General features: G+C 36.7%; 1 protein-coding gene and 2 long non-coding RNA genes across 6 annotated transcripts in view; 1 reads left to right on the top strand and 2 right to left on the bottom strand.

Moving 5' to 3' along the window:
• LOC117323428 (phospholipase DDHD1-like) overlaps positions 1-16,208 on the bottom strand; it is a 30,793-nt gene extending 14,585 nt beyond the window's left edge. For all 4 annotated transcript variants that reach the window (XR_004531725.1, XR_004531726.1, XM_033878652.1 and 1 more), the window contains exons 1-6: positions 15,600-16,208; positions 3,617-3,772; positions 2,769-2,897; positions 2,186-2,324; positions 1,150-1,265; positions 512-618 (exon numbers count right to left, since the gene is read on the bottom strand). Coding sequence is in view for 2 of the 4 variants with exons in the window: in XM_033878652.1 (XP_033734543.1) it covers positions 512-618; positions 1,150-1,265; positions 2,186-2,324; positions 2,769-2,897; positions 3,617-3,772; positions 15,600-16,080 (1,128 nt within the window). In the remaining 2 variants the exon portion in view is untranslated. The remainder of the gene's footprint in view (positions 1-511; positions 619-1,149; positions 1,266-2,185; positions 2,325-2,768; positions 2,898-3,616; positions 3,773-15,599) is intronic.
• A 209-nt stretch (positions 16,209-16,417) lies between these two features.
• Positions 16,418-19,103, top strand: LOC117323429. Its single transcript, XR_004531727.1, has 2 exons — positions 16,418-16,548; positions 18,035-19,103. It is a non-coding gene; the product is annotated as an uncharacterized LOC117323429 (long non-coding RNA).
• Positions 19,104-23,375: 4,272 nt separating this feature from the next.
• LOC117323430 lies at positions 23,376-26,169 on the bottom strand. Its single transcript, XR_004531728.1, has 3 exons — positions 26,108-26,169; positions 24,391-24,864; positions 23,376-23,413 (listed from the first exon to the last, which is right to left on the bottom strand). It is a non-coding gene; the product is annotated as an uncharacterized LOC117323430 (long non-coding RNA).
• Positions 26,170-26,452: the final 283 nt, after the last annotated feature.

Raw genomic sequence — 26,452 nt, forward strand, 5'->3', positions numbered from 1 at the left:
GTACAGTGTGTACTAACCTCTGACCTGTAGTGTGTAGTGACTGTGTACTGACCTCTGACCTGTACAGTGTGTAGTGACTGTGTACTGACCTCTGACCTGTACAGAGTGTAGTGACTGTGTACTGACCTCTGACCTGTACAGTCTGTAGTGACTGTGTACTGACCTCTGACCTGTACAGAGTGTAGTGACTGTGTACTTACCTCTGACCTGTACAGTCTGTAGTGACTGTGTACCGACCTCTGACCTGTACAGTGTGTAGTGACAGTGTACTTACCTCTGACCTGTAAAGTGTGTAGTGACTGTGTACTCACCTCTGACCTGTACAGTGTATTGTTACCTCTGACCTGTACAGTGTGTAGTGACTGTGTACTTACCTCTGACCTGTACAGTGTGTAGTGACAGTGTACTTACCTCTGACCTGTACAGTGTGTACTGACCTCTGACCTGTACAGTGTGTAGTGACAGTGTACTTACCTCTGACCTGTACAGAGTGTAGTGACTGTGTACTTACCTCTGACCTGTACAGTGGACTAGTGTAGTAGAGGATGTCCATGGCACTACTGTTTAACACTGTCCTGATACCTCTCAGCTTGTGTGGTGTAATAGAATCTACTGTGTCTGGAACACAATGTAGTAGACAATTCTATAGATGTCTAAGTTTTCCATAACCATTGAATTCTCATCAGAGTGACATTATTGTCATCATGAATGCAACATGGTTGACAGATAAACAGAATAGTATCTGTTTGTCATGACCTGTCACTCAGATGGCATTCATATTGACAATGAATACAATCTGAAAATTGTGCATTAATTGTATTTATATTTTAGAAACCAATTCAAATCAATGCTATATCCACAGTATTTCATTAAACTAGAAAGGCTTTTCTAAGTTGCTTGTCTAAAAAGCTTTAAGAAAATCATTATCATCTAATTGATGGTCTGAGGCAACAGGTAAAGCATTGACATGAGATAGGTCAACATGGCATCAAAATGATGTCATATATATCTTAGTATAGAGTAATTGGAGCCTGTAACACAAAATACAAAATTGTTTGAACTCTTGCATGCCTCTCTTGTTTGTAACATATAATTAAGAGTAGTTAAAAGGTGTCATTGTTTTTGTAAAGTTACATCATCATTCAGTACCTCCATCGAGTTTCAATCTTGTCCGCCATTCCACTGGCAAGAATTCAGCTCGCTGATTTAACTCATCAAAGTTTGGGAAGAGCTTCTGTTTTAATATCTTCACTTGATTTCTGAGACTATAGAAAATAAATAGCAAAAGAGGACAATGAAATTACATTTTGATATTTTGTAACTCAAAAACAACAATCTGATATATTACCCTATGTTTCTCAATCTTTAGAGATTATACTTTGTGTTATATTGACGTATTTATCCTGCAATTAGCCCATGGGGGGGAAACAACAAAATTTTATTCAAAATAGCAGAATGGATTTATTGCAGAACAATGAAATAGTTCTTGGTAGCATTTATACTGAAATGAAATATATACCGGTATATGTGTGGGTTTATTACCAGACATGGGCATATTGTTTGATAAATACGGTACAATATTTAACAGATTCTATAGTAGTTTGTTCTGCTCATTGACAAATATCAAAACAAATGTAGATAAATGATATTTACAGAGTGTGTAGAAATATTCAACAGTAAAAGCAGCTAAATTACATACATACATAATAACGTATGTAAATATATAATATTTATCCTTAAAAAAGTCCCCTTCCCTAGCATAAAAGTTAAGTATTAAATTTTTGGAAGAGCTCATTTTTAAACCACTTTCAGCCTATTGAGTCAAAATTCATGATTTTTCACAAATGAAGAAGAGTGGCTTAATTGTGGACAGGGTTCTTTTTCGAATAAATATGGTATATAATGTGTAACTTCTCCACAAGCATAAACTATGTTAAAATGAAGACCTTTGTGAGGATAGCGAATGACTTTATTGGCATAATTTCTATTAACAGCCCCCGTGACTACAACTGACATACTTGCCTTAGATTACCCAGGAGAATCCATATCCTACATATAATTACTTCATTGACCCTTCTCCACTCCAAATAATAACTACAGCATATGGCCTTTTATAGATATGGTAAAAGGGAGAGAGAAATGTCAATAAACAGTTTGCGATTGGAATGTAAATGTTTTCACTTACTCACGGCATCGGCTGATTATATTTCCTGTCTCCATTTTCTGCCCGATGCCATGGATAACAAAAAGTAAATGAGAGATGTCTGGTGGTTTATCGTCCATCACCGCCTCGTAGCGGTAGCCCCGACGTAGACGCTTCCCGCCTAGAGTGGGAATCATAGTTATTTAATTTGGAACCGATATATCATGGAATTATTTTCAATATAATCTCGTAACATCACACTACAGACAACTTATTAAAAGGCAGCTACATGTATATGATGTCGAACATTCTATCATACTGAAAGTGAGGGATCTGATCATGCATATCTCTTCACTATTAGTGGTATTGATTTATAGAATTTATTAAGACACTTTTTCAGTAGATATATTTATGCAGGATGTTTGAAATGATAAAACCAAAATTTCTGTAACTTTACTCAGAACCCAGCTCTCCTACCCCTTTTTCCACTTGTAGCTTGATCACAATGAAATCAAACCCCACATTCATCAAAAAAAATAATTCATTAAAACATTATTTTTACTAATAGACAACTCCAAGCATGCAAAACCTATCTTCATTATAATATAACATGGTTTATACTAACCTTTTGGAATTCCAATCTTGTTACTCACAGATCTGAAAATTTTAGATGAAGCTGACTCGCTGAAAAGATAAATCTCATCAACCGCATTCCAATCTACGTAGAATTCCTGAAAGTTCTTTCGCTGTATAACTGGAAAATAATGCAACATCTTAATTATACTTAACATGTAGCTAAAACTAATTACTGTTTTTGTACTCTTAAATAACCTTTATTTAGATCCTGTTATATATCATAGAGCACTATGGATATGGTTATAGATGGTGGGTGATTATTGCAAACAACGTTTAAGAGATACAGTACTGCCTAATTATAACCTAAATACTGTATTTATCTGTTAATAATCCCCTGTCCACAAATAAGCCCCCTTCTTCATTTTTTTTAACAGTATCTCAAGTCATCAATTAACACAAGTATAACACAAAATTTTCACTGTGTATAAATAAACATTTAAAGTGTTGGTAGTTGAACCACAAAAATATTTAAATACAACAAAATTAGCTGAAAAACTAGACTGTGTTATTTGTTATACAAGGTACGTAAAGACCACAGTTTAAACATGAACCAGGAAACTATCTTAATACCTTGATACCATGAAAAAAAGTACCCACAAATATTTCACTTTATACAGAACAAGTGTAAATTCATTTATTTTATTATTAAAAACAGACCTGGATTTGATTTTAATATGTGGAAATTTAAAGCAGTCTCAACGATCAATAAAACCATAACAAAATAAACCTCATTAAAACATCACACCTACATGGAATGGATCATACTGCTGTACATGTATAGCATGTGTCTGTGAGTGGTTTATTCTGGATTTGTGACCGTAGCCAAAGAAAGCCTACCTTGTTTTTTGCCTTTAGATTGTGGAGGCTGGTCCAGTTTGTGTCCCATATACTTTGAGATGTGAACAGATTCTATCTCCTGAGCATACTCGTCTTCCAGCGGCTGCCAGTAATCATCATAGAACCAAAATCCACGCCTCATATCAGCCACATCCTCTGATAACACAATAACACATGGGCATTTTATAGAACTGGCTTAAAATTAAACATACAAGATATGGCGGACATTGAGAATTGACGATCTTTTTTCTGTAAAAAAAAACCCTTGAAAATGTCTCTACCTGTATAATTTGCGCACCCCCAATTTTAAACTACATTTCAGTACAAAAAAACTGCACAAATTACACAAGTTTTTAAAGTACCAAAACAAGACTTTTTCCAGCATTTTAAGCCCCAAAAAGTACCTGCGCAAATTACACGGGTTTTTATGGTACATACAATACATACAGATCTTTTGTTTTTCTCCTACACATTCTTGTGATCATGATATAAAAATTGATGACAATTAAATATTTGAATGCAGCATCATATCATTAAATTAAATAGACCAAATAAAAACAGTGATAAAGAACGGTTTACCATTGCAATGGTATGTTTGAAAATTAAGGCTCCAAGCAAAAGCAAACTTGTACATGCATGCACAGGAATTTTATTATGTTACATAGAATTAATGTATGTTTGAAAATTAAGGCTCCAAGCAAAAGCAAACTTGTACATGCATGCACAGGAATTTTATGATGTTACATAAAAATTTTCTGAGGCAACATATTGATCAGCTGCTGATTTGGTTACGCCACATCCTTCAGCTGATCAGAATAATGATTTAAAACTTTGTACAGCATCCTATTGAAAAGGGACGACATTTCAGACCATCGGTCAACAAGATGCCTAATGGACATGTACAGCGGCCATCAAACACTCTCGTAAACTAGTTAAATTATTTGTAAAGGCAGGTATTTCAAGGCTTTCAGTAGACCCTCAAGATTTATGTTTTTGACTCTCCAAAATCAGATTTGACTCTTGGGATTGAAGGGACGTGACAGATCTTGACCCTTAAATTTCAAAGAAATAGTCATCTGACTTCTAAAATATCTCAAATTCAAGGGTCAACTGGCCATGGAAGCGTTCTATTAATTACATGAATATATCCATATAGACAGGTATTGATTGAATTACATGGGCAGACAGGTATCTGATGTATAACATGTTTCATACATGTACATGCATATACTGTACAAGGTAAACCTAGCTAGCTGCCTTGTACATTGTGTACCAATATCTCTAGCATATATGTATATACCATATATAGAAATGCTTCAAGCAGAGTAATTACAATGTTATTATAATGGATGATGAAAGACAGATAATGGATTCCTGCTACAATAACAGAACTGGAGACAGTTAGATAATAAAGTAACATTTTATACGTGAACAGAAATACAGTAAAGATCTACCTTGAGGTCTACATCGCAGCTTTCTATAATCTAGAGAAATTATATTGAGGAGAGAATTTATTTCAGCACTGGTTTAACCTTACAAATAGGGAACCCAGGGCAATGGAAAAGTGAGAACCAATAAATAAATAATCAGGATTGATCGAGCAACTTTGCTTCCGGATCATCCAAGGAAACTGATCATCATGTTTATGAGGAGGTTTCGTGTTTGTCCGTCATTATACAAATTGCGTTTTAAACTGTTGATGTTCAGTCTCGGATCCAATGTATAATGAGTCAGTCAGGACCAAGAGCAGAGAACCGGTAAAACAGGACCACAATAGATCTCTCTCTAAGGACTGGAGATTGATGGGTCAACCCTAGATCATCATATCTTTAATTGAATAGCTCATTCAACTGTAACAAATCAAGATAAAAGTCTTTCCGCTTATCAGTTACAGAACACTGTTTGGCAAGCATCACTTTGCTTTAAATATAATAATAAAAAAAAAAAATGATATAATTTTTCCTTTCAGCTAAATCAGAAACATTAAACTGTCAACACAAGCTGCATTTGGGATCAATATACCACAGGGATAATATGTTTAATCTTTGTCGTGACAATGATGGAAAATCCTGTCTCTGTATGCTAATATTGGAGCTGACATCCTTTCCTGTGATAATCATGCTGTGAACAATTGCATTCAGCTGAAAAACCTAAAAGACAAGAAATGTTTGTACGATGTCATGCATCTCCCTAGATAACAGTAAAATATGAGGTAAAACATAATGGGAAGAAAGAACAAAAGCATATTCTTTATTGTTTTTTGTTGTTTTTTTTTTATTTTTACATGGAAAATGCATGCAGGTCATCTAACAACTGCATTTTAACCTCAGAAGTGGTTCTCATTACATGGAAATCTAATAATATATATAACTACAGTAGTGTGCTGTCTCTATCTATTCAGCTTAAAGAAAATTAAAGTGCATCATTACATTAAGAGATTTCGTTTTCTTTTAAGTCTTTTCTACAGAAAAGTTCTGTGTAAAAAAATTTCCCCACAAATTTTAATGTCATTTGAATGTTGAAACAACATGACTCCCGTATTCTAAATGAAGAAATCAAAGAAACAATGTAATTGCTTTTTCCAACTCTTGTAGTTATATATAATTAGCACACCTATGGACATTCATATTTACTAATATGATCTCACCACGGTGCGTAATTAGACGCTCCCTATCCATGTCGGATTGTGTTTGTTGGGAAGCTGAAAAATGGCCCGGTCTGTGTAGTCGTGGTGGTTTCTTTTAGCTTTGGGTAAAACCTTTTACTCTAATTGTTCTAGATGGCACTCAACGGATCATGGCCTCCTTGATGTTGTTCAATGTGTCGGTCACTAACTACTACAAGGAGACCCCACCTCAAAATGTTCACGGGGTGATAAAACCAGAATACAAACAAGCAGTGTGACCCCTACGATCTTCAAATTTAATGTTATGCCAACATATGAAACATATACAATTGTATCATTTTAATGTTAACTTTTTTTCACAATGTTTGCAGCACTCGCCCCTTCCTTGCAAAATAGTGATCAAGTACTGATATTCTGGATCTCGGCCTGTTAGTTCTTTAATTAGAAACATATAACCTTGAACCTTATAGTTTAAGCTATATAGGTCATTAGCTTTTCCAAACTTTTGCAGTAAGGAATTAATACAAGCAAGCTTCTGAACAAGCATCTTCTCTTTAAATACAGCTCCTTAGTTCTTCAGAGGCTAGCTATAGGGCAGACAACAATTAATGACATTGAGCTGTAATGCCATATACTATATAGCAGAACTGGACTGAACACCAGTGGCCAGGTAGCTGAAATGGTAAGAGCGTATTTCTAGATTTCGGAGGTCCTGGTTTTGAGTCCAGGTCTAGATCTGGTCTTGCATTTTTCCTGTACTGTTACATTTGCAATTGGCCCCCAACTAAATACCTACGGAGGTGGTGTAGGGTCTCAAGTGAGTCTTCGGGGTCGAAGACTTTGTGGGAGAAGGGATGAATGTAGTGCAACTGGACTAGGCTGAACGCCATTGGCCAGGTAGCTCAAATGTTTAGAACATTTATCTAGAGTACAGAAGGTTTTGGGTTCGAATCCTGGACTGGTCATAGCATTTTTCCTCTTCTGCTACGTACACATACAACTTCACTTGGTCCTTCATGTTTGAACTCCATTGATGAGACAGGGATACCAACTAGTACTCATGATATTTCATTTGGAGGCAGGGTCTCCTTGCATTGTAGTAGTAGGTGACTACCTCACTGAACAACATACGGGAGACCCATTGCATGCCATCCAGAGCAATTGAGGTAAAGTGTTTGCCCAAGGACACAACCATGACAAAACAGACCAGCCTGTTTTTCAGATTTCCGAGAAATACAAACCAACACACAGGTATATATATGGAGCTTCCAACCATATACACCTCAGATATCTTCCCCTGAGGATAAGGAGGCTGGCACACTATAAACAGACTGAGCTATTGCAGCCCCCAGTTGTCATGATACCACAATATATTTATGTCCACAATGAAGTGTCCAGTCAGTGGAAGTTATCACATGTACACAGACAGGATGAAGATCTAGTGTCCAGTCAGTGTAAGTTATCACACAGATAGGATGAAGATCTAGTGTCCAGTCAGTGTAAGTTATCACACAGATAGGATGAAGATCTAGTGTCCAGTCAGTGTAAGTTATCACACAGATAGGATGACGATCTAGTGTCCAGTCAGTGGAAGTTATCACACAGATAGGATGAAGATCTAGTGTCCAGTCAGTGGAAGTTATCACACAGATAGGATGAAGATCTAGTGTCCAGTCAGTGTAAGTTATCACACAGATAGGATGACGATCTAGTGTCCAGTCAGTGGAAGTTATCACACAGATAGGATGAAGATCTAGTGTCCAGTCAGTGGAAGTTATAACACAGATAGGATGACGATCTAGTGTCCAGTCAGTGGAAGTTATCATACAGATAGGATGAAGATCTAGTGTCCAGTCAGTGGAAGTTATCACACAGATAGGATGAAGATCTAGTGTCCAGTCAGTGGAAGTTATCATACAGATAGGATGGAGATCTGGTGTCCAGTCAGTGGAAGTTATCATACAGATAGGATGAAGATCTAGTGTCCAGTCAGTGGAAGTTATCACACAGATAGGATGACGATCTAGTGTCCAGTCAGTGTAGGATGAAGATCTAGTGTCCAGTCAGTGGAAATTATCACACAGATAGGATGACGATCTAGTGTCCAGTCAGTGGAAGTTATACAGATAGGATGAAGACCTAGTGTCCAGTCAGTGGAAGTTATACAGATAGGATGAAGATCTAGTGTCCAGTCAGTGGAAGTTATCACACAGATAGGATGACGATCTATAGTGTCCAGTCAATGGAAGTTATCACACAGATAGGATGAAGATCTAGTGTCCAGTCAGTGGAAGTTATCACACAGATAGGATGACGATCTAGTGTCCAGTCAGTGGAAGTTATCATACCGATAGGATGAAGATCTAGTGTCCAGTCAGTGGAAGTTATCACACAGACAGGATGACGATCTAGTGTCCAGTCAGTGGAAGTTATCACACAGACAGGATGACGATCTAGTGTCCAGTCAGTGGAAGTTATCACACAGATAGGATGAAGATCTAGTGTCCAGTCAGTGGAAGTTATCACACAGACAGGATGACGATCTAGTGTCCAGTCAGTGTAGGATGAAGATCTAGTGTCCAGTCAGTGGAAATTATCACACAGATAGGATGACGATCTAGTGTCCAGTCAGTGGAAGTTATCACACAGATAGGATGTAGATCTAGTGTCCAGTCAGTGGAAGTTATCACACAGATAGGATGAAGATCTAGTGTCCAGTCAGTGGAAGTTATCATACAGATAGGATGAAGATCTAGTGTCCAGTCAGTGGAAGTTATCACACAGATAGGATGTAGATCTAGTGTCCAGTCAGTGGAAGTTATCACACAGATAGGATGGAGATCTAGTGTCCAGTCAGTGGAAGTTATCACACAGATAGGATGAAGATCTAGTGTCCAGTCAGTGGAAGTTATCACACAGATAGGATGGAGATCTAGTGTCCAGTCAGTGGAAGTTATCATACAGATAGGATGACGATCTAGTGTCCAGTCAGTGTAGGATGAAGATCTAGTGTCCAGTCAGTGGAAGTTATCACACAGATAGGATGGAGATCTGGTGTCCAGTCAGTGGAAATTATCACACAGATAGGATGGAGATCTAGTGTCCAGTCAGTGTAGGATGAAGATCTATAGTGTCCAGTCAGTGGAAGTTATCATACAGATAGGATGACGATCTAGTGTCCAGTCAGTGGAAGTTATCACACAGATAGGATGAAGATCTAGTGTCCAGTCAGTGGAAGTTATCACACAGACAGGATGACGATCTAGTGTCCAGTCAGTGTAGGATGAAGATCTAGTGTCCAGTCAGTGGAAATTATCACACAGATAGGATGACGATCTAGTGTCCAGTCAGTGGAAGTTATCACACAGATAGGATGTAGATCTAGTGTCCAGTCAGTGGAAGTTATCACACAGATAGGATGAAGATCTAGTGTCCAGTCAGTGGAAGTTATCATACAGATAGGATGAAGATCTAGTGTCCAGTCAGTGGAAGTTATCACACAGATAGGATGTAGATCTAGTGTCCAGTCAGTGGAAGTTATCACACAGATAGGATGGAGATCTAGTGTCCAGTCAGTGGAAGTTATCACACAGATAGGATGAAGATCTAGTGTCCAGTCAGTGGAAGTTATCACACAGATAGGATGGAGATCTAGTGTCCAGTCAGTGGAAGTTATCATACAGATAGGATGACGATCTAGTGTCCAGTCAGTGTAGGATGAAGATCTAGTGTCCAGTCAGTGGAAGTTATCACACAGATAGGATGGAGATCTGGTGTCCAGTCAGTGGAAATTATCACACAGATAGGATGGAGATCTAGTGTCCAGTCAGTGTAGGATGAAGATCTATAGTGTCCAGTCAGTGGAAGTTATCATACAGATAGGATGACGATCTAGTGTCCAGTCAGTGGAAGTTATCATACAGATAGGATGAAGATCTAGTGTCCAGTCAGTGTATAGGATGAAGATCTAGTGTCCAGTCATTGGAAGTTATCACACAGATAGGATGAAGATCTAGTGTCCAGTCAGTGGAAGTTATCACACAGATAGGATGGAGATCTGGTGTCCAGTCAGTGGAAGTTATCATACAGATAGGATGACGATCTAGTGTCCAGTCAGTGGAAGTTATCATACAGATAGGATGACGATCTAGTGTCCAGTCAGTGGAAGTTATCATACAGATAGGATGAAGATCTAGTGTCCAGTCAGTGTATAGGATGAAGATCTAGTGTCCAGTCAGTGGAAGTTATCACACAGATAGGATGAAGATCTAGTGTCCAGTCAGTGGAAGTTATCACACAGATAGGATGGAGATCTGGTGTCCAGTCAGTGGAAGTTATCATACAGATAGGATGACGATCTAGTGTCCAGTCAGTGGAAGTTATCATACAGATAGGATGAAGATCTAGTGTCCAGTCAGTGTAGGATGAAGATCTAGTGTCCAGTCAGTGGAAGTTATCACACAGATAGGATGAAGATCTAGTGTCCAGTCAGTGGAAGTTATCATACAGATAGGATGGAGATCTGGTGTCCAGTCAGTGGAAGTTATCACACAGATAGGATGAAGATAACAGACATGTGGATACCAGTAAGTCTGTGTGATATACAGATCTAACTGGACAATTTATAATTTAGGTGCCATGTACATTTATAAGCTCAGCACACATATACATGCTGTCATTTTTTATGTGACATATGAATGACAAAATTAAACAATTATATACAAATTGAAAAAATGTCTAAGACATGATTGAATGCCCCAGCTGCTACTTGCCACCCCCAAAACACAGTTTGGTAAGGATTGCATCAGCAGTTCCTAAGATTAGCTAGTTACATATATATTGTATCAGTACGCGACGACACCGACATGGGTAACACTGTATGCCCCCAATTTCATGGAGGGGGCATAATAAAATGTATGTTTGATGGACAGTCATACACGTACAGTGACAGACGTATCAAGTACAAGAGCAGAATTTGTCATGGAGGAACAATGGAAAGGACCAATATAGGATTGCATTTCGAATTCACTACGCAAGGAGAAATATTAACACCTAAGGTGGGATATACCAACTAGAATGTCGATCTTCACTGGACAAAGGAAGAATGGGGATGTAATGTCATGTTAACATGGACAGGAAGTAGCTAGGCATTATACATTCAATACAGACATTGCACCCAAGTCAATTAACACAGTGAAGAGTGTGTGTCATAGTGGACCTGGTACAGGAAGAGATCTGTGAGGAGGAGCATGAAGAGATGAGTCTTATATTATAAGCTGTGTCACTGATCATGACTGCAGTAGACTAATGATATAGAGTGTTCATTTTTTCCTTTTGTATCAATTCTTAATGCATATTCTTCACAGAAACACAGTTATGTTTACAAATATATTCCCCTAGCATATTGGAGAATGTATTTAACTATTTGTAAATAAATGAATATCTTACCATCTGAAATGATCATGAAAAAAATTAATTTTAATCATAAAAATTGCCACACTTGATTGTGAATTAAGGCGATTCATTAAGACACCAATCATCACTATATCAATATTATAGGATATCCTACCCAATGGTATTGATCTTAATTTGTCCACTAGGAATTAAATATCTATAGATGAGTAGCTGTTGACTGCTTACATTGATAACTGTAACATTAGAAACTAAATCTATGCAAATAGCTATATAGCCTAATGAAAAATGACCGAAAAATGACCGTTCAATCACACCTGATATCAGTAGTGTATACCATCAGGTTGATAGATTACATATACACATTACAATATATACTATATATAGGCCAGGATTCTCCTTCAACAATGTGGATATATTTCGTAAACACTTCCCCCTATGACTGCAGAGATAACATTATTCAAAATCAGATGACGTCATTTATCTACAACTGAATTTATAGAATGTTACATCAATTATACAAATCTAAACTGGCCAGTCCTTGGTTTGGTCATTCATGATCATATGACCGTAATATGACATGGGACATACCTGGTGACATGGCCTTATATATAGAATATATGATATACACACTGATTTACCTTTAGGTACATGTATATATACACCTGTATCAAAATCTTATTTTTATTAATTAATTGCTCATATTTAATTACACTAGTAATTATTTAGCTTATTTTAAAACAATCAAATCAAATTACACTGTCAACTTCATCTACATATCAAATTTATTTCTCCACCAAATTACTGTTTTGCTGTTGTTTTGTTTTGTTTTTCATGATGTCATCAATTTCTGATATTTACACATGTATCTTATAAGACGTCACAATAAATGATTGTCATTCTGATGACAGTTGCATTGTATACCCTTTAGCCAACAACGTTCTCAATAAAAAACTGAACCATTGAAATAACCCCCGTGTTGGGCTCATAGTTTTACACACGGCACTTAAAAACAATTATGAAAGCAGCTATAAACTTGTCTTTTGATTGTGCTTAATGGGCCAGAATGTAGGGGTCTCAATGTATATGTAGGAGAAAACATATATAGAGATAGATCGTGTCAAGTAACAAAAAGATTTAGATTTAAGACATGAAGAAATATTTTCTTCTTATTGATGATCTGGCTGTTGTAATAACGCTTTATATATAATTATATGACATATATTAGTATATCTTTTCAGATTCTTTATAATGAACTCAATGATCACAACAATGAAATATTGAACAATGGTGGGATAAATAGAGATATACAAAAAATGTACTATCAATACATACTAAATTTGTATCTAATTCTTTAATTCTTTTGTATTCTTTTGTAATATATACATTTAAAAGTAAGTCACCATAGATCCAGTCATCAGTTGCAGTAAAATCAATGTTTAGGCAATAAATGGATGGTGAACACAGCACCATAGAAGCTCATTACAACTAATAAACAGCCTCTGGGAGTAGATTATCCTAGCTACCAGACCACAGACTCCTGGTACTGAAGGTAAATTCAGAGGAATACATTGAACACAAGGTGGATGTCCAGTGTATTCTACTCAACTTTTCTTTAGAATTTTCTCCAATGAACCAACCCCCAGGTGGCAACAACTAACACCTATAGGCTGTTCACAATGCACCGGCCTCTGTACAAGTGATGCCATGTAATTATCAAATTTAATACATGTGTAGTGGGACTGGACTGGGTCGATCACCGGTGACCAGGTAGCTCAATTGGTAGAGCATCCGGCTAGTGTTCGGAGGTCCCGGGTTCGAACCCCGGTCTGGCCGCTACATTTTCTCCTCTCCTGTTACAAAATTGGCGCCCAACTAAAATACCCACGGTGGTGGTATAAGGGTCTCGTGTGTCTTCGAGGGCAAAGACTTGGAAAAAAGGAGGGAGGTGTACCGGTGTGTAGCGGGACTGGACTGGGTCGATCACCGGTGACCAGGTAGCTCAATTGGTAGAGCATCCGGCTAGTGTTCGGAGGTCCCGGGTTCGAACCCCGGTCTGGCCGCTACATTTTCTCCTCTCCTGTTACACATGTAACACACAAAGCAAAATCCTTCTAAAAGACTTACATCCTAAAAGATGTAAAAAAAAAAATAACCTAAAGATGGACAAATCATACACATGTGCCACCTATTGGGCAACCATTAGAGAAAACTATTTCGCGCTAATTCCTTGTTGTCAACCGCGCGGAATATGATTTCTTCTGTATTGATGTTCTAATACTATGTCAACATGACATTGATAATGACATATGTCATATGCATGTTGACATAATTTACATAATTTATTCATATAACTATAGCATTATGTCAATGTGACATTATATATATATTATATTATGTCAACATGACATTTCTGACATGTGACCAACAAAAGTCAGTATCATTATTCTTATATAAATTATTATTTTCCCCTTTTTACAACACAATAACATATATATATGTACAAATGTATAACAGACAACTCGAATAGAATGGGGATCTATGCAGCTTATAATCAATACCAACTACTGCTATATCTAACTAAATACCGGTATTACTCAAGTTGTTTCAATTGATACACCATTTATTTCATTTTTTCTCTGAAACTTATGCAGGAAATTTTTCGTTTCAGACAGAATCAATGGTTATCTAATATCCACTCAAAAGATTTTTAATCAGAGATTGTTAACAGTGATTAACTATAGCCAACACTGTACTTATACATACTAGATATGAAGTGAGAGAACACTTTTTCATGAATTTTAGTTTCTACATACATATGTAGACGTGTATACACAATCTTAAATACAGCATTGTATTAGGCTTATCAGCCAGCTAGAAACAATTGAGCACATTTGTAGTCAAACTATGTACAATGGGACCATAAATTCAAGTTTCAAGTTTATTTCACTTATTACGTATACCTTAATATAAAAATATAAGTTAATTATATACAACTTATCAGTATAGTAAATGGCTCCCATAAAGATACATGCAAATACATTCAGAAATAAAATTCAATACACTTTTGAATAACAAGCTAGCTGGTAGGTTTTATTAAGTGTGAATTGCCACACCTGATCAATTTACTTGATATTGATACTGTATTTCCTATCTCCTGCATGAGTGCTTGTGTCATTGTGTGACACCTTGCTGTGTCTTGTTATCTATGTGCATTACATACACTGGGAGTGCCTTAATATTTACATATTAGTTTATAGGTACATTCTAGAGTTATAAGTTTACTTCTTTATTTGTTGGGTCTATCGCCCCCACATGGAGCTTAAAATTCAAACCATGTACCTCAGAGCTTCATCAGATGAGGTTGTGTGCGCTAGACTGATCATGCAGAACAGGCCCCATTTGAAGTGATGACTAAATCTTACAGTCTGATATATGATAAGCTCTTACTGGTATATATAGGCATGTATCAAATGTATTAAATTCTATTGATGAACATGCTTAGTTCTTTACAATGCTTTTATTCAGGAAAATTATGTAATCATACAGGTACATTCTGCATTTGGTATATACATGTATTACATTGTATAAGTATACAACTGCAGAAGGTAACATTTCTTTGGAATAGCTATAGATATATCTTATTAGTCAGCGCATCCATAGGCCCCTGGTTTGATTCTCAGTTGAAGAAACATGATGACCATCAATTGGCTCTCATACATGCCCAGCTCAGCCTTCTCTTCATTTAACTCATTTGACTGAAGACACTGTTTTATTTCTATCTTTCTGTCTATGTCTACAGTTGTACATGCAAAATGGTTACACAGAAAAAGTTGCAAACGCTCTAATAACAAGAAGATGTATCATTAAAACAAAACCAAAAATATAAAGACAAAAATATAGACATATGATTAATTAACAGACTATTAGTTTTATGATACATACCTGACCAATATATCGGGGTGCATTTTTTCATATCAACATCAACTTCATATAAACCGCCTCTGACAGTTATGATATCTTTCTCAAACATAGACTTCTCCTCTTCCATTATATTTTGCATGGCACGAAATCTACACTCTATTCTCAACGAGTCATAGCCAATAAATGGCCTCCATTCCTTATCCCCTACTTGTTTGTAGAACCATCGCACCTCTTCAGGTCTCAGGTGATTCACAAAATCATGCTGTGGGTAAAGGTGTCGTCTGCTACCGACAAGTGGGGGAGTTGAGCGTGCCTCACTTGTAACAGATGCTCCACTGGCACTGTCACTGTCTTTTGAGTAGTACGGTTCGTCATCTTCATCGTCTGACGGAAAAAGTGATGGGTACAACCGATCACTCGAACCTGGTCGCGAAGATGAATGGCGAGACGGGTTGCCATTTATTCCGTCTCCTGGGGAAGCTACCCCTAAATCTCTCATCATATTTGTCGAATATTTCCATGAACATACGGCGTAACTAACTCCAGACTGTTTTCAGAAACGGATCAATAAAACGATAGCAGACACATCGAATCACGTCAGCTGTCGCACATGAAGTTGAACTCTCCTCCGTTGACCTCTCACCTGGCAGCCTTCACCTTTAGAACATGCAAAGCTAGTTTTTTCTTGTTTGGTGAACAAAACATAACGAAACAATTGAAGACATTATACGTGGTAAAATACAAACATACATCAAATGAAGGCGTTAAATAATTTATTGCAAAATATCTCAACTGCTTTGAAAGAAAATGATAGGTTACTATGACTGACAATAATTCGAAACTACGTCTAAGGACACGTGCGTACGTCCTTGATGTTGACAAGCGGACGACACATGTGCAACACCGGTACCGACGGTAATTTCTGAAGCAATTTACACCGGTTTGATGTGTTTTTTACACTGACATGCAGGTACGTTTTATGATCAACTACATACATGTAATTTAGATTATTAAATTGAATATTCCATTCATCGGATTTTCAGTCAGGCGGTCCTTGCGTCATGCATTGTCATGTCTTGCTTGAAAGTCAAACCATGAAATAACCAATTTCTGGTTCTACTTGTAAGTTGGACGAGGCATTTATTGTTACCTTACTCTACAGCATACATTGTGTAAGCTTATATATATATATATTGCGTCAGACATCATACAAATGTCATCAGTCCAGCTAAAATGTTGAAAGGTCCCAGTAACAGTTACAAAAATGTATGATTTCAGGCACAGGGAATGCTTAGTCTAAATAGTTATATAATTAAAAGTAGCCAGAAAATGGCAGAAATATCCTGTGCTCCAGAGCCAGGAAATCGAAAATAACACCTGTATTACACACAGGTACATTACACATGTAAAGGGTAATAGAAAATAAGAATTGCATTGCCTTTAAAGAGAGAGTATATGTTATTTTATAAAATACTTAACCTAGGTATAAGGTACATGTGATTACATAGACAATTTACCTGTTTCTACCATCAAACTTGCATGAGTTAAACTTTCCTTTTGACTCTTCATTCTATGTGCATATTATGATGGAAAAGATGATGGCTTGACCAAGTTAACCACAATTTGACAAGGGAAAGTATGTCTTATCAGGCTGCAAAAACATTTGTGATATGTGAAAGAACATGGAAACATATTCATTCCAAGCACCCTGACGAGAATCGGACCCAGTCAGTGCAAGGTTTGATAATCCATCGCAGCATTTGCTGAGTGTCAGAGACAGAGACAGTTTCAAGCCTCTGACACACTCCTTGAGATTACCCAAATTTCAATTGTGACTTGTGAGTCGTGACCTACAACCTGTGAGATTTCATTCAGCACCAATATAAAAAGAAAAGGGAGAGACGCATTTCTGTAGGGCTGAACATGTTTTGAAAAATCCATTGTTCTATTTCCACTATCTGAGTCAAAGAAACATAATATGCATTATCATCTGTTTTATATTTATTTAATTGGTAAAATGGCAAGGCTGGGCTGGGTCAATCATTGGGGACTAGCCATACTGCCAGAAAGATCAGTGGGTCATATAAGAAGCAACTTGTAACCATTTCATTTTATTCTTATACTGTTAAATGATAGGGTAAATTTTAACATCTTATATATATATACATGTATATACAGCAAATATCTTAAACAGTTCATAAATTTTGTATCTGATCATGACCATGGCACAAGATTCTAGTGATAGATATGTACATGTATATGTTTAGTAATAATTTTTATTTTTTTTTTTTTATTTTTGCCAGTTTTTTTACATGATCAAAACAGTAAGACAGATACATAACACACACACACACAAAGCATGTTCTTTTGCAATTGCCCTCATCATCGTCATCATAATAATCATCCATACAAGCATCTATGAAAGTAATAATTTTAACACTTTTTTCTTTTGACAGGTTTAACTACTGAAGCTAGTCGCAGAAGAATAAAGCTCAATTGAATTTCACTTGGGAAGGGACCATGTGGCCGGTGATTATAGCTTTTGCTCGGACATATGCTCCGTATGTGGTATTCCCCATCACAGCTACAATTGGATTCCTGGGATATGTATATGAATCAAACTATAGACAAATAAATGTACCGTTTAAATCAATCACAATTCAAGAGGAGCGTGATCAAAGGAAGTTAGAAGAAGTAAAAGATCAAACAGATTTAACTAATCTGACAAGTTTGAAATCCAAGCCTGGTGTACCAAAGACCATTCTAGACAGAAATGATAAAGCAAATATTGCCAAAAAACAGGACAATCCTTGATGAGAGATTGTTAAGTGCGGAAATTTATTATACGCATTGTTCATGAAACTGACAAAACCCTCTTTTTTTATCAATCAGTTGCTTGGCAAATAAGACTACAATAAATGCTGTTTTTCCGTGGTGCATCTGGATTAAAGTAGAAAATTTAAACTTCACAAAAAGATTTAAATAAATGTTTTCATTTCTTCTTTATGAAATGGGAGAAGGAACAAATCTAACACCTTTTAATTGTGTTTTTTCCAGCAGAAGTGTGAAATGAGACCATGTAACACTAAAACAAAGTCGCAAAATGTGAGAACTTCATTTTACAGTTATATGAACATACATATACTGTATATTAAATGCAATTACTGTTTAGTGTTTATATATATTAGCTTTGTACTTACTATTTATATATACAGAGCTTTGGACACTGTGACAACGGAAAGGGTCTCTCGGGACAAAGAGTATTATACTTATTGAAAAGATCAGATATCAGCAGAAATTAATCTACTTACTGGGAAAGATATTTCAGTATTCAGAAGATTCTTATGTTTGTGTTAAGAAAATTAACTTAAATATTTGAATATATGAAGAAATGGACAAGGCAGAAACTGAAAATGTAATCTTCAGCAGGAAACAAAATCTTTTGTTTCATTTAATACAAAATGTGTATGTTTTGTTTTCATGATTGACTTGATGAAACTATATAAATTTGATTTTGAATCGTTATGCTGCATTAGATTTGTTTTTTAGGTTGTTTGGGTTGCAAAATGACTCGTTTATGGAATCTCATCTAAAATTTGTCCATTGATTTAAACTGATGAGGGTTAATCACTTTATTGTAATTTATGAGTTGTGGTGGTGGTTCATACACAAGGCTTTTACATGAATTCCACACCTGATGGAATGATTTAATTATAATACAGCGAAACCTGTCTTTACCCGCAACTCACATCAACAACATCCTGTGTCATCTGACCATATTCACCAGAATGGCTACATTTTCCACTATCATTGCCGTTACTGACTTCACACATGGTTATATCCGACACACTGTCTAAGTGCCATACAGTGTCGGTAAAGTCAGGTTTCACTGTGTACAGAATAGTGGATCTGGAATCGTGCCTATGGGTCACTATGGATACATGTACTCAGGTAATAAAAGTTTCTGTAGTTTTAAAAGGAGTATAAAGATTATTAAAAGCAATAATATAAATATTTTTGTTTTATCACACAAAAATAGAAAGTCAAAATAAAACAAAATAATAATAAATTTTAAAGTAAATTTTATTCATTGTTAGTTTCCATTTCTAACTGAGCACACAAAAAATATATATTTTAGTGCTACTTTCGTGCAAATTCTGGTTGTCTGAGTTTTCAGAAAAATGGGGTTATGTTTTTGTTTTCAAAATTTTACTCGGTAGCCATTATTTCTTTAATTAAAAATATATATGACAGCATTTGATAGGCTGCTCAGAGTTGTTCCCCTTAACATGCGTTTTCTCCTGTAAGAGTTGCCTTTCTTTGCAACTATCAGAGTTTTGAGAGTTTGAAAAATCCTTGAAGTAGTGCTCACGTGTCCCTACTTCTCCAAATCATCAGAATTAAGCAAAAACGTATTTACTGAAGCATGCGCCTCATGCTTTTCCAGATCTATAAGAAAAGTTTTCTGTCCATTAATACATTTAGAAATAAAATTTCACAAATAAACGGAAAAATATATTGTACCGTTAATTTACAAATCCAATTAACGATAATTAGAGTAAAGTAAGTGTTGGGATGGTCATGCATAGATAACATATACAACCAGTTCCTTTTTAAAACAATCAAGTGAAGGTAATGTGCTTATACATTTGTATATATGAAGTTTTGCCAAGGTCATTATGCTAATTTCATTATTTGGATTTCCAAGTATAGCATTTATATTGGTAAGTTAATTTTTCAATTTTGTTCTTTATCCATGCAATTAATCGATTCCAGAATTTTTTTTTATATGTCAGCTAATTTGTACTGATTGGTGTTCGATAAACTTGTAAATGTATATTTTATATTAGAACAGCAAATTATTCTCCTGTAATAAAGTAGTTTTATAACACCTGTCGCACAAAAGTTGTAAATATTAACTCATTCAGTTACTAATCTGTGTTAGGACTATATTTTTCTGAAGGCAGACAAAAAAAACAATTTTGGAATAGTCTATACACTAAAATAATACTACAATAAAAAATATAAATAATAAAAAATAATATAGGGAAAACCACCAACTCTGATATTAGTGTATACGTCCCTTAGGAATATAGATTTTTTACTAAAAAATGGCCAAAATTGCTTAAACAGTAAATTTCAACTTAAGGGTTTTGCATGCATGCATTTTCCATGTCGGTTAATGGTTTTGAAATACCAAAAAATTATCTTTGTGATATTATTGCTCAATCAAATATAACCCATGCTAAAATCAAAGATGGCTGCCTGTTGGCCATTTTGTTTTCCCAGATTAGACTCAAAATTTAATGGACACAACTAGGAACCAAGGATTGCGACAGACCAGTCGTAGGGCAATTTGAATAGCTCACCATCATATTAAGGTTCGAAATCGTCAGATAACATGATAGCGCCACTCATCCGGAATTAACATTTGTACAGTCCACTGATCTCATTTTTCAACCTATTTTAAACTTTTAAGGCTTTATAATCATATACATGTATATAATTTTGTTTTCCAGAGACATTGTTATTAGACTTTCTTTGCAAAAGTTATTGCCCTTACATGTTTATCTCATAAATCCTCAACTTTTGGTTTCAACAAATTTCTTGAATTCTCTACGATATTGTTCTACACAGCAGTTTATTGATTATCAGTTAAAGTACCTTAACTGCAAAATGATGTACATGTAATATCACTTTTGTATAAGTAAAATTCAGTGTAGAAATCTAGTGGTGCTGGAAATTACTGAAATAAGCAAAGGGCAATAACTCTTCAAAGTATCTAATTTAGAGATCATCTCAGAAAAGAAATAACAATAACATATCTCATAATTTTCCAATCTATTTATTAACCAAGAAAATTTCAGGGACACTCGCTTTGAGCAAATTAAATTCTACACCATCTGGTCAAGTCAAATTGACCATCACATTTTTTTTTTTTTTTTTACATTAAATGTCCTTCTCCAAAGAAAACTTGGTGCAATCCCTGCCAGTGGAATGATCTTTTCCAAAATTGGTTGTTCGGTCTGTAAGAATAAACCATCAAACACCAAAAAGATTGGCTCTCTTTGGGAACCTATAAAATAGAGTGTGGTATAATAAACACTGTCAACAAGCATGAGACCGAATATTAAACAATTTTATGTGTTTTTTTGGGGGTTTTTTTTTCTCTTTTAATTTATTTTACTAGAAATGTGCATCCGGGACCGTATCCTGTGGTCAATATATTGGAACGTTTCTGAATTGTTCTCTTTTTATCTTAATAGTTATATTATTCTACTGACATATTCACAGAAATATTAACAAAATGACTACTCAAAGTTGAATATGCAAAAATTGGAACAGATATTCAACTAAATATACGTTTTTTTTAAATATAATCATGCCTCCCCTTGTGCAGGAATAAAAGTTATTAAATTTAACTGTTGGAGGGGATCTTAAAAGTTACTGCCCTCCAAACAAAAGTTATCAGTGAAAAAAAGTTATCAATGCACATCAGCTTTAGGTGCTGCAGGAATACTGCAATTTTTCTCAAAATATCCTAATGGTTGAAAGTACAGGTTTGGGACCAGAAATTAGAAGAACCAATACAAAGACAATACTTTTCCTTACATTTAAAGGGGAGACATGTATGAGGATGTTAGCCAGCCCACATAAATATACGTTTATGTGTACCGTATTTATCCTTAAATAACCCATCTTTCCAAATGTAAAAGGTAAATTTGGGGAGGATTTATTTGCTATCACTTATCTCATTATTTTAAAATCAAAAGAAAAAAAAAGGAGGAGGGGGCTTATTTGCAGATAAATACGGTAAGCTGTTACCAGTCCTGCCACGTGGAGGCCTCCTCAATAGGACCACCTGAAACAGAAAAAAAGAAAAAAAAGAAAAAAAAAGAAAGAAATAAAAAAAAAAAAATCCTGGGTCCCGTCGGTCAGTACGGGTGGTGGTCCTGGGTCCCGTCGGTCCTGGTGGTGGTCCTGGGTCCGTTCGGTCGGTCGGGGTGGTGGTCCTGGGTCCCGTCAGTCGGTCAGTCCGGGTGGTGGTCCTGGGTCCCGTCAGTCGGTCAGTCCGGGTGGTGGTCCTGGGTCCCATCGGTCAGTCGGTCCGGGTGGTGGTCCTGGGTCCTGTCGGTCCGAGTGGTGGTCCTGGATCCCTTTGGTCGGTTCGTCCGGTTGGTGGTCCTGGGTCCGGTTGGTCGGTCCGGGTGGTGGTCCTGGGTCCAGTCGGTCGGTCCGGGTGGTGGTCCTAGGTCCTGTCGGTCCGTCCGGGTAGTGGTCCTGGGTCCAGTCGGTCGGTCAGGGTGGTGGTCCTAGGTCCTGTCGGTCGGTCCGGGTAGTGGTCCTGGGTCCCGTCGGTCGGTCGGTTGGTCCGGGTAGTGGTCCTGAGTACCGTCAGTCGGTCGGTCCGGGTAGTGGTCCTGGGTCCCGTCGGTCAGTTGGTCCGGGTAGTGGTCCTGGGTACCGTCGGTCGGTCGGTCCGGGTAGTGGTCCTGAGTCCCGTCGGTCGGTCCGGGTGGTGGTCCTGGGTCCCGTCGGACGGTTGGTCCGGGTGGTGGTCCTGGGTTTCGTCGTCGGTCGGTCCAGGTAGTGGTCCTGGGTCCCGTCGGTCGGTCGGTCCGGGTGGTGGTCCTGGGTCCCGTCGGTCGGTCCGGGTAGTGGTCCTGGGTCCCGTCGGTCGGTCAGTCCGGGTAGTGGTCCTGGGTCCCGTCGGTCGGTCCGGGTAGTGGTCCTGGGTCCCGTCGGTCGGTCAGTCCGGGTAGTGGTCCTGGGTCCCGTCGGTCGGTCCGGGTGGTGGTCCTGGGTCCGTCGGTCGGTCGGTCCGGGTGGTGGTCCTGGAATAGATATATCACAGTAATTATCAATATTTTTAAGTGATTCAATGGGTACCACTAAATATTACAATTTTTGAATAACAGGACCCAGTTAGTCATTTGGCTTATCACATTTTAACAATAATTTTATAACCCTGATAAAATCATTTCTGGTAAAACTAACTTAACAAAATTTCTTGAAACTATAACAATCTCTCTTCCTACCTGACAATTTTAAGGAATACATACACTCAGACTGAGACTTTATTAATCAAGTGATTAAGCTAATCACATTTTGAACAACTCGGCCCTAATGTTAGTTAGCATTACTGTTGATATTTTGTGTAACATGAAATATTTACCTTCTTTTGTGATCAACAGTTTCCACTTCTGTGGATTACACATGTAAAAAGGTTGTGAAGCTTTCAACAATAAGTAAAGAACAAAAATTCCATGTATCATACAGTATTTACAGTTGACTCAATTACTGAGAACACACAAATCCCTTCTGAGGAATGGAATCATCTATTTTCACTTCCAATATTTCATCATGGTTGGGCCTAAATTTAAATCTTTGTTTGCCCTCTTCTGACTTTTGAGACTTTGAACACGCCTATATGTAGGTTCAAAAAAATGTTTATGTTATGCACAGGCTTTTAGTGATACAACATATACTCCATTTTCAATATAATTTGTAGATAACACCAATTGAAAAATGTATTTCTCTGATATTGCAAACAAATATTGAATATTTTTCAAAATGTACGACTATTTCCTTTTTCTCTGAAATGTATTTTTCACTATAATACTGTAATGGATATATCGCCTCATCTTTTCGACCACAGGTATAATGACATTGATTTCTATTTTAAAGCCAAGTAAGATCCATTGAATTTGCTATAAGATAAATGTAGGCCTGTTTTTGTTTATCAGTTGGTTGAGGGCAAACAAAGTTCTAATTTTGGCCTTGTGTTGATGGTTTGTGTTGTGATACACACCTCAGGTTTGGTGGGGCCTGACAGTCCTGTCCTATAGCCGGGATTCTTCAAGTTTACGCAACCTCGACTCCAAATAAACTTCCAAGCAAGGAAGATGCATGACATCACGGATGGCTCGGACATGTCTCAATTTGATCTGTACATTCTTTCACAAGTATTTAACCCTGGACACAAACAATCACCCAATACAAGATTTACAAGCAATAACAGTCCGACACATGGTGGTCCATTGGTTTACCAGGTCTGGACCACACAGACCTGGCACCCCAATCATGATGCTGAATTGCTTAACTTGTACCAGATTCATGTCTGTACCAGGAATTAAACATTGTAAGAGAAGGGACAGAACAAATTGACAAATGAGTGAACCAACGGTGATTCCATGAATCTTAACTGCAAGGTCATCTATCCAGAGCTAGATCACGCTCACTTTAAAACCCCGACCTGGTGAATGTCCTGACGTTAGACAATCCCCTGAAAACAACATTCTCTATGTAAGTACTATGAAATTATGTGCCAAGAATGCTTCATAATAAACTAGTTTGTTCCACGCATGTGGGTTAATGTTGCATATATAATTAAAAAGAACTAAAATCACTATGTTTTTAAATAAATGCATTTTTTAACAATTTCCCCGTCAGTTCTGTTTGTTTCCTTGACCAGATTTTAATGTTAGGTGTCCAACGTACCTATCGGGATGTTTTCTAAAAGCTTGTGTCTTTTGTAACTTTAAAGAAATAACTTACTCGTGTGAAATAAATTCCATATCCAACAACCACTCGTTGTGTAACCTGTATTTATCTTAATTGTCGTGTCTCGAAGTCTATCAATAATTATAAAAAAAACGTGCAAACCTCAAAATTACTTATTTGATCTGTATAGTAAACTTTAAGACATTATTGAAAGTAATTTTAAGCGCATTTCCTAATTTTTGTAAGCATGTAGTTTTTATTGGTTAAACTTTTTCAACCACAAAATATCTGGTTAATGACAGCTAGCCTCTATATTAAATGAAAGCTTTAAATTATATACTTTACTTGAAATTTCCAGGATAGAGTTTTCTGAATGTTACTGGACAGAACCCATTCTTATTTTTTTTTTTATTTATTTTTACAGCTATTATCTCCCTTTCCTTGAAAATGGATGTTGTTTGTATTTTTGTTCTAAAACAACATGGAATACATGTATTTACAATGAAAACATCAGAATATACACAATATTTAATACCGTCACATTTTAAATGAAAATAACAATAAAATGAGCTAGTGTTTTTCTAGTCAGTGAAACCAGACTATACTGTAGGAGTTATTTCCCTTCCTTTACTAACCTTTGATTTTAGCGCACCGATCAAGATTGGAAATCATTTTCATATTTTCAAATATGGCGGGAAAATAAAAAATGTTGATATTTTTCAGTAATCATCAGTTCGAAAACAAACAGGCTTTCAAGCTAGCTAGGTGTTCCGTTTTTGTGTATGTGAGTGCGTGTGTGTGTGTGTGTGGCGGGGGGGGGGGGGGGGGGGGGGCTCATTCACGCGATACGCTCTCAATCAATTAATCAGAATTAATCAATTAATAAAAAAAAAGGGAAATACTAAATATGTATCGGCCTTTTATCAAATAAATTTACTGAAATGATGGTTAATTAAGTCAGAAGTAAATTCGTTACTGACTAAAAATCAACATCGGAGAGTAAAATGTCAATTAAGATATCTTACCGAAACGATAGGTCCTTCTGGCTTGACGGCGGCGGGAAAACTGAAGTGCCCCTCAAAGTCCGTGCACTAGGAGACGTGGGTCTCACTGGCCAGTAGAATTTCCATTGGACAAAAATAGTTTTGCGAGGTGGGTCACCTCTAAGGGAAATCTATTTTATCAACAGCGAGGTATCATTACAAGAAGAGCATATCGTTGTCATCGTCAGGAGTAAAACGCAATTATTTACATTCTAATTAAACAACAAAAAATGATACCTGCACTTTTTAATACCCCAAAGCCCCTATATTATCGATCTACACGAGTCGTTCCAGGTTCTCCCGGTCCGGCCCCTTTTTAATCGTTGC

The sequence above is a fragment of the Pecten maximus genome, chromosome 3, assembly GCF_902652985.1.
Source record: "Pecten maximus chromosome 3, xPecMax1.1, whole genome shotgun sequence".
Lineage (NCBI taxonomy): Eukaryota > Metazoa > Mollusca > Bivalvia > Pectinida > Pectinidae > Pecten > Pecten maximus.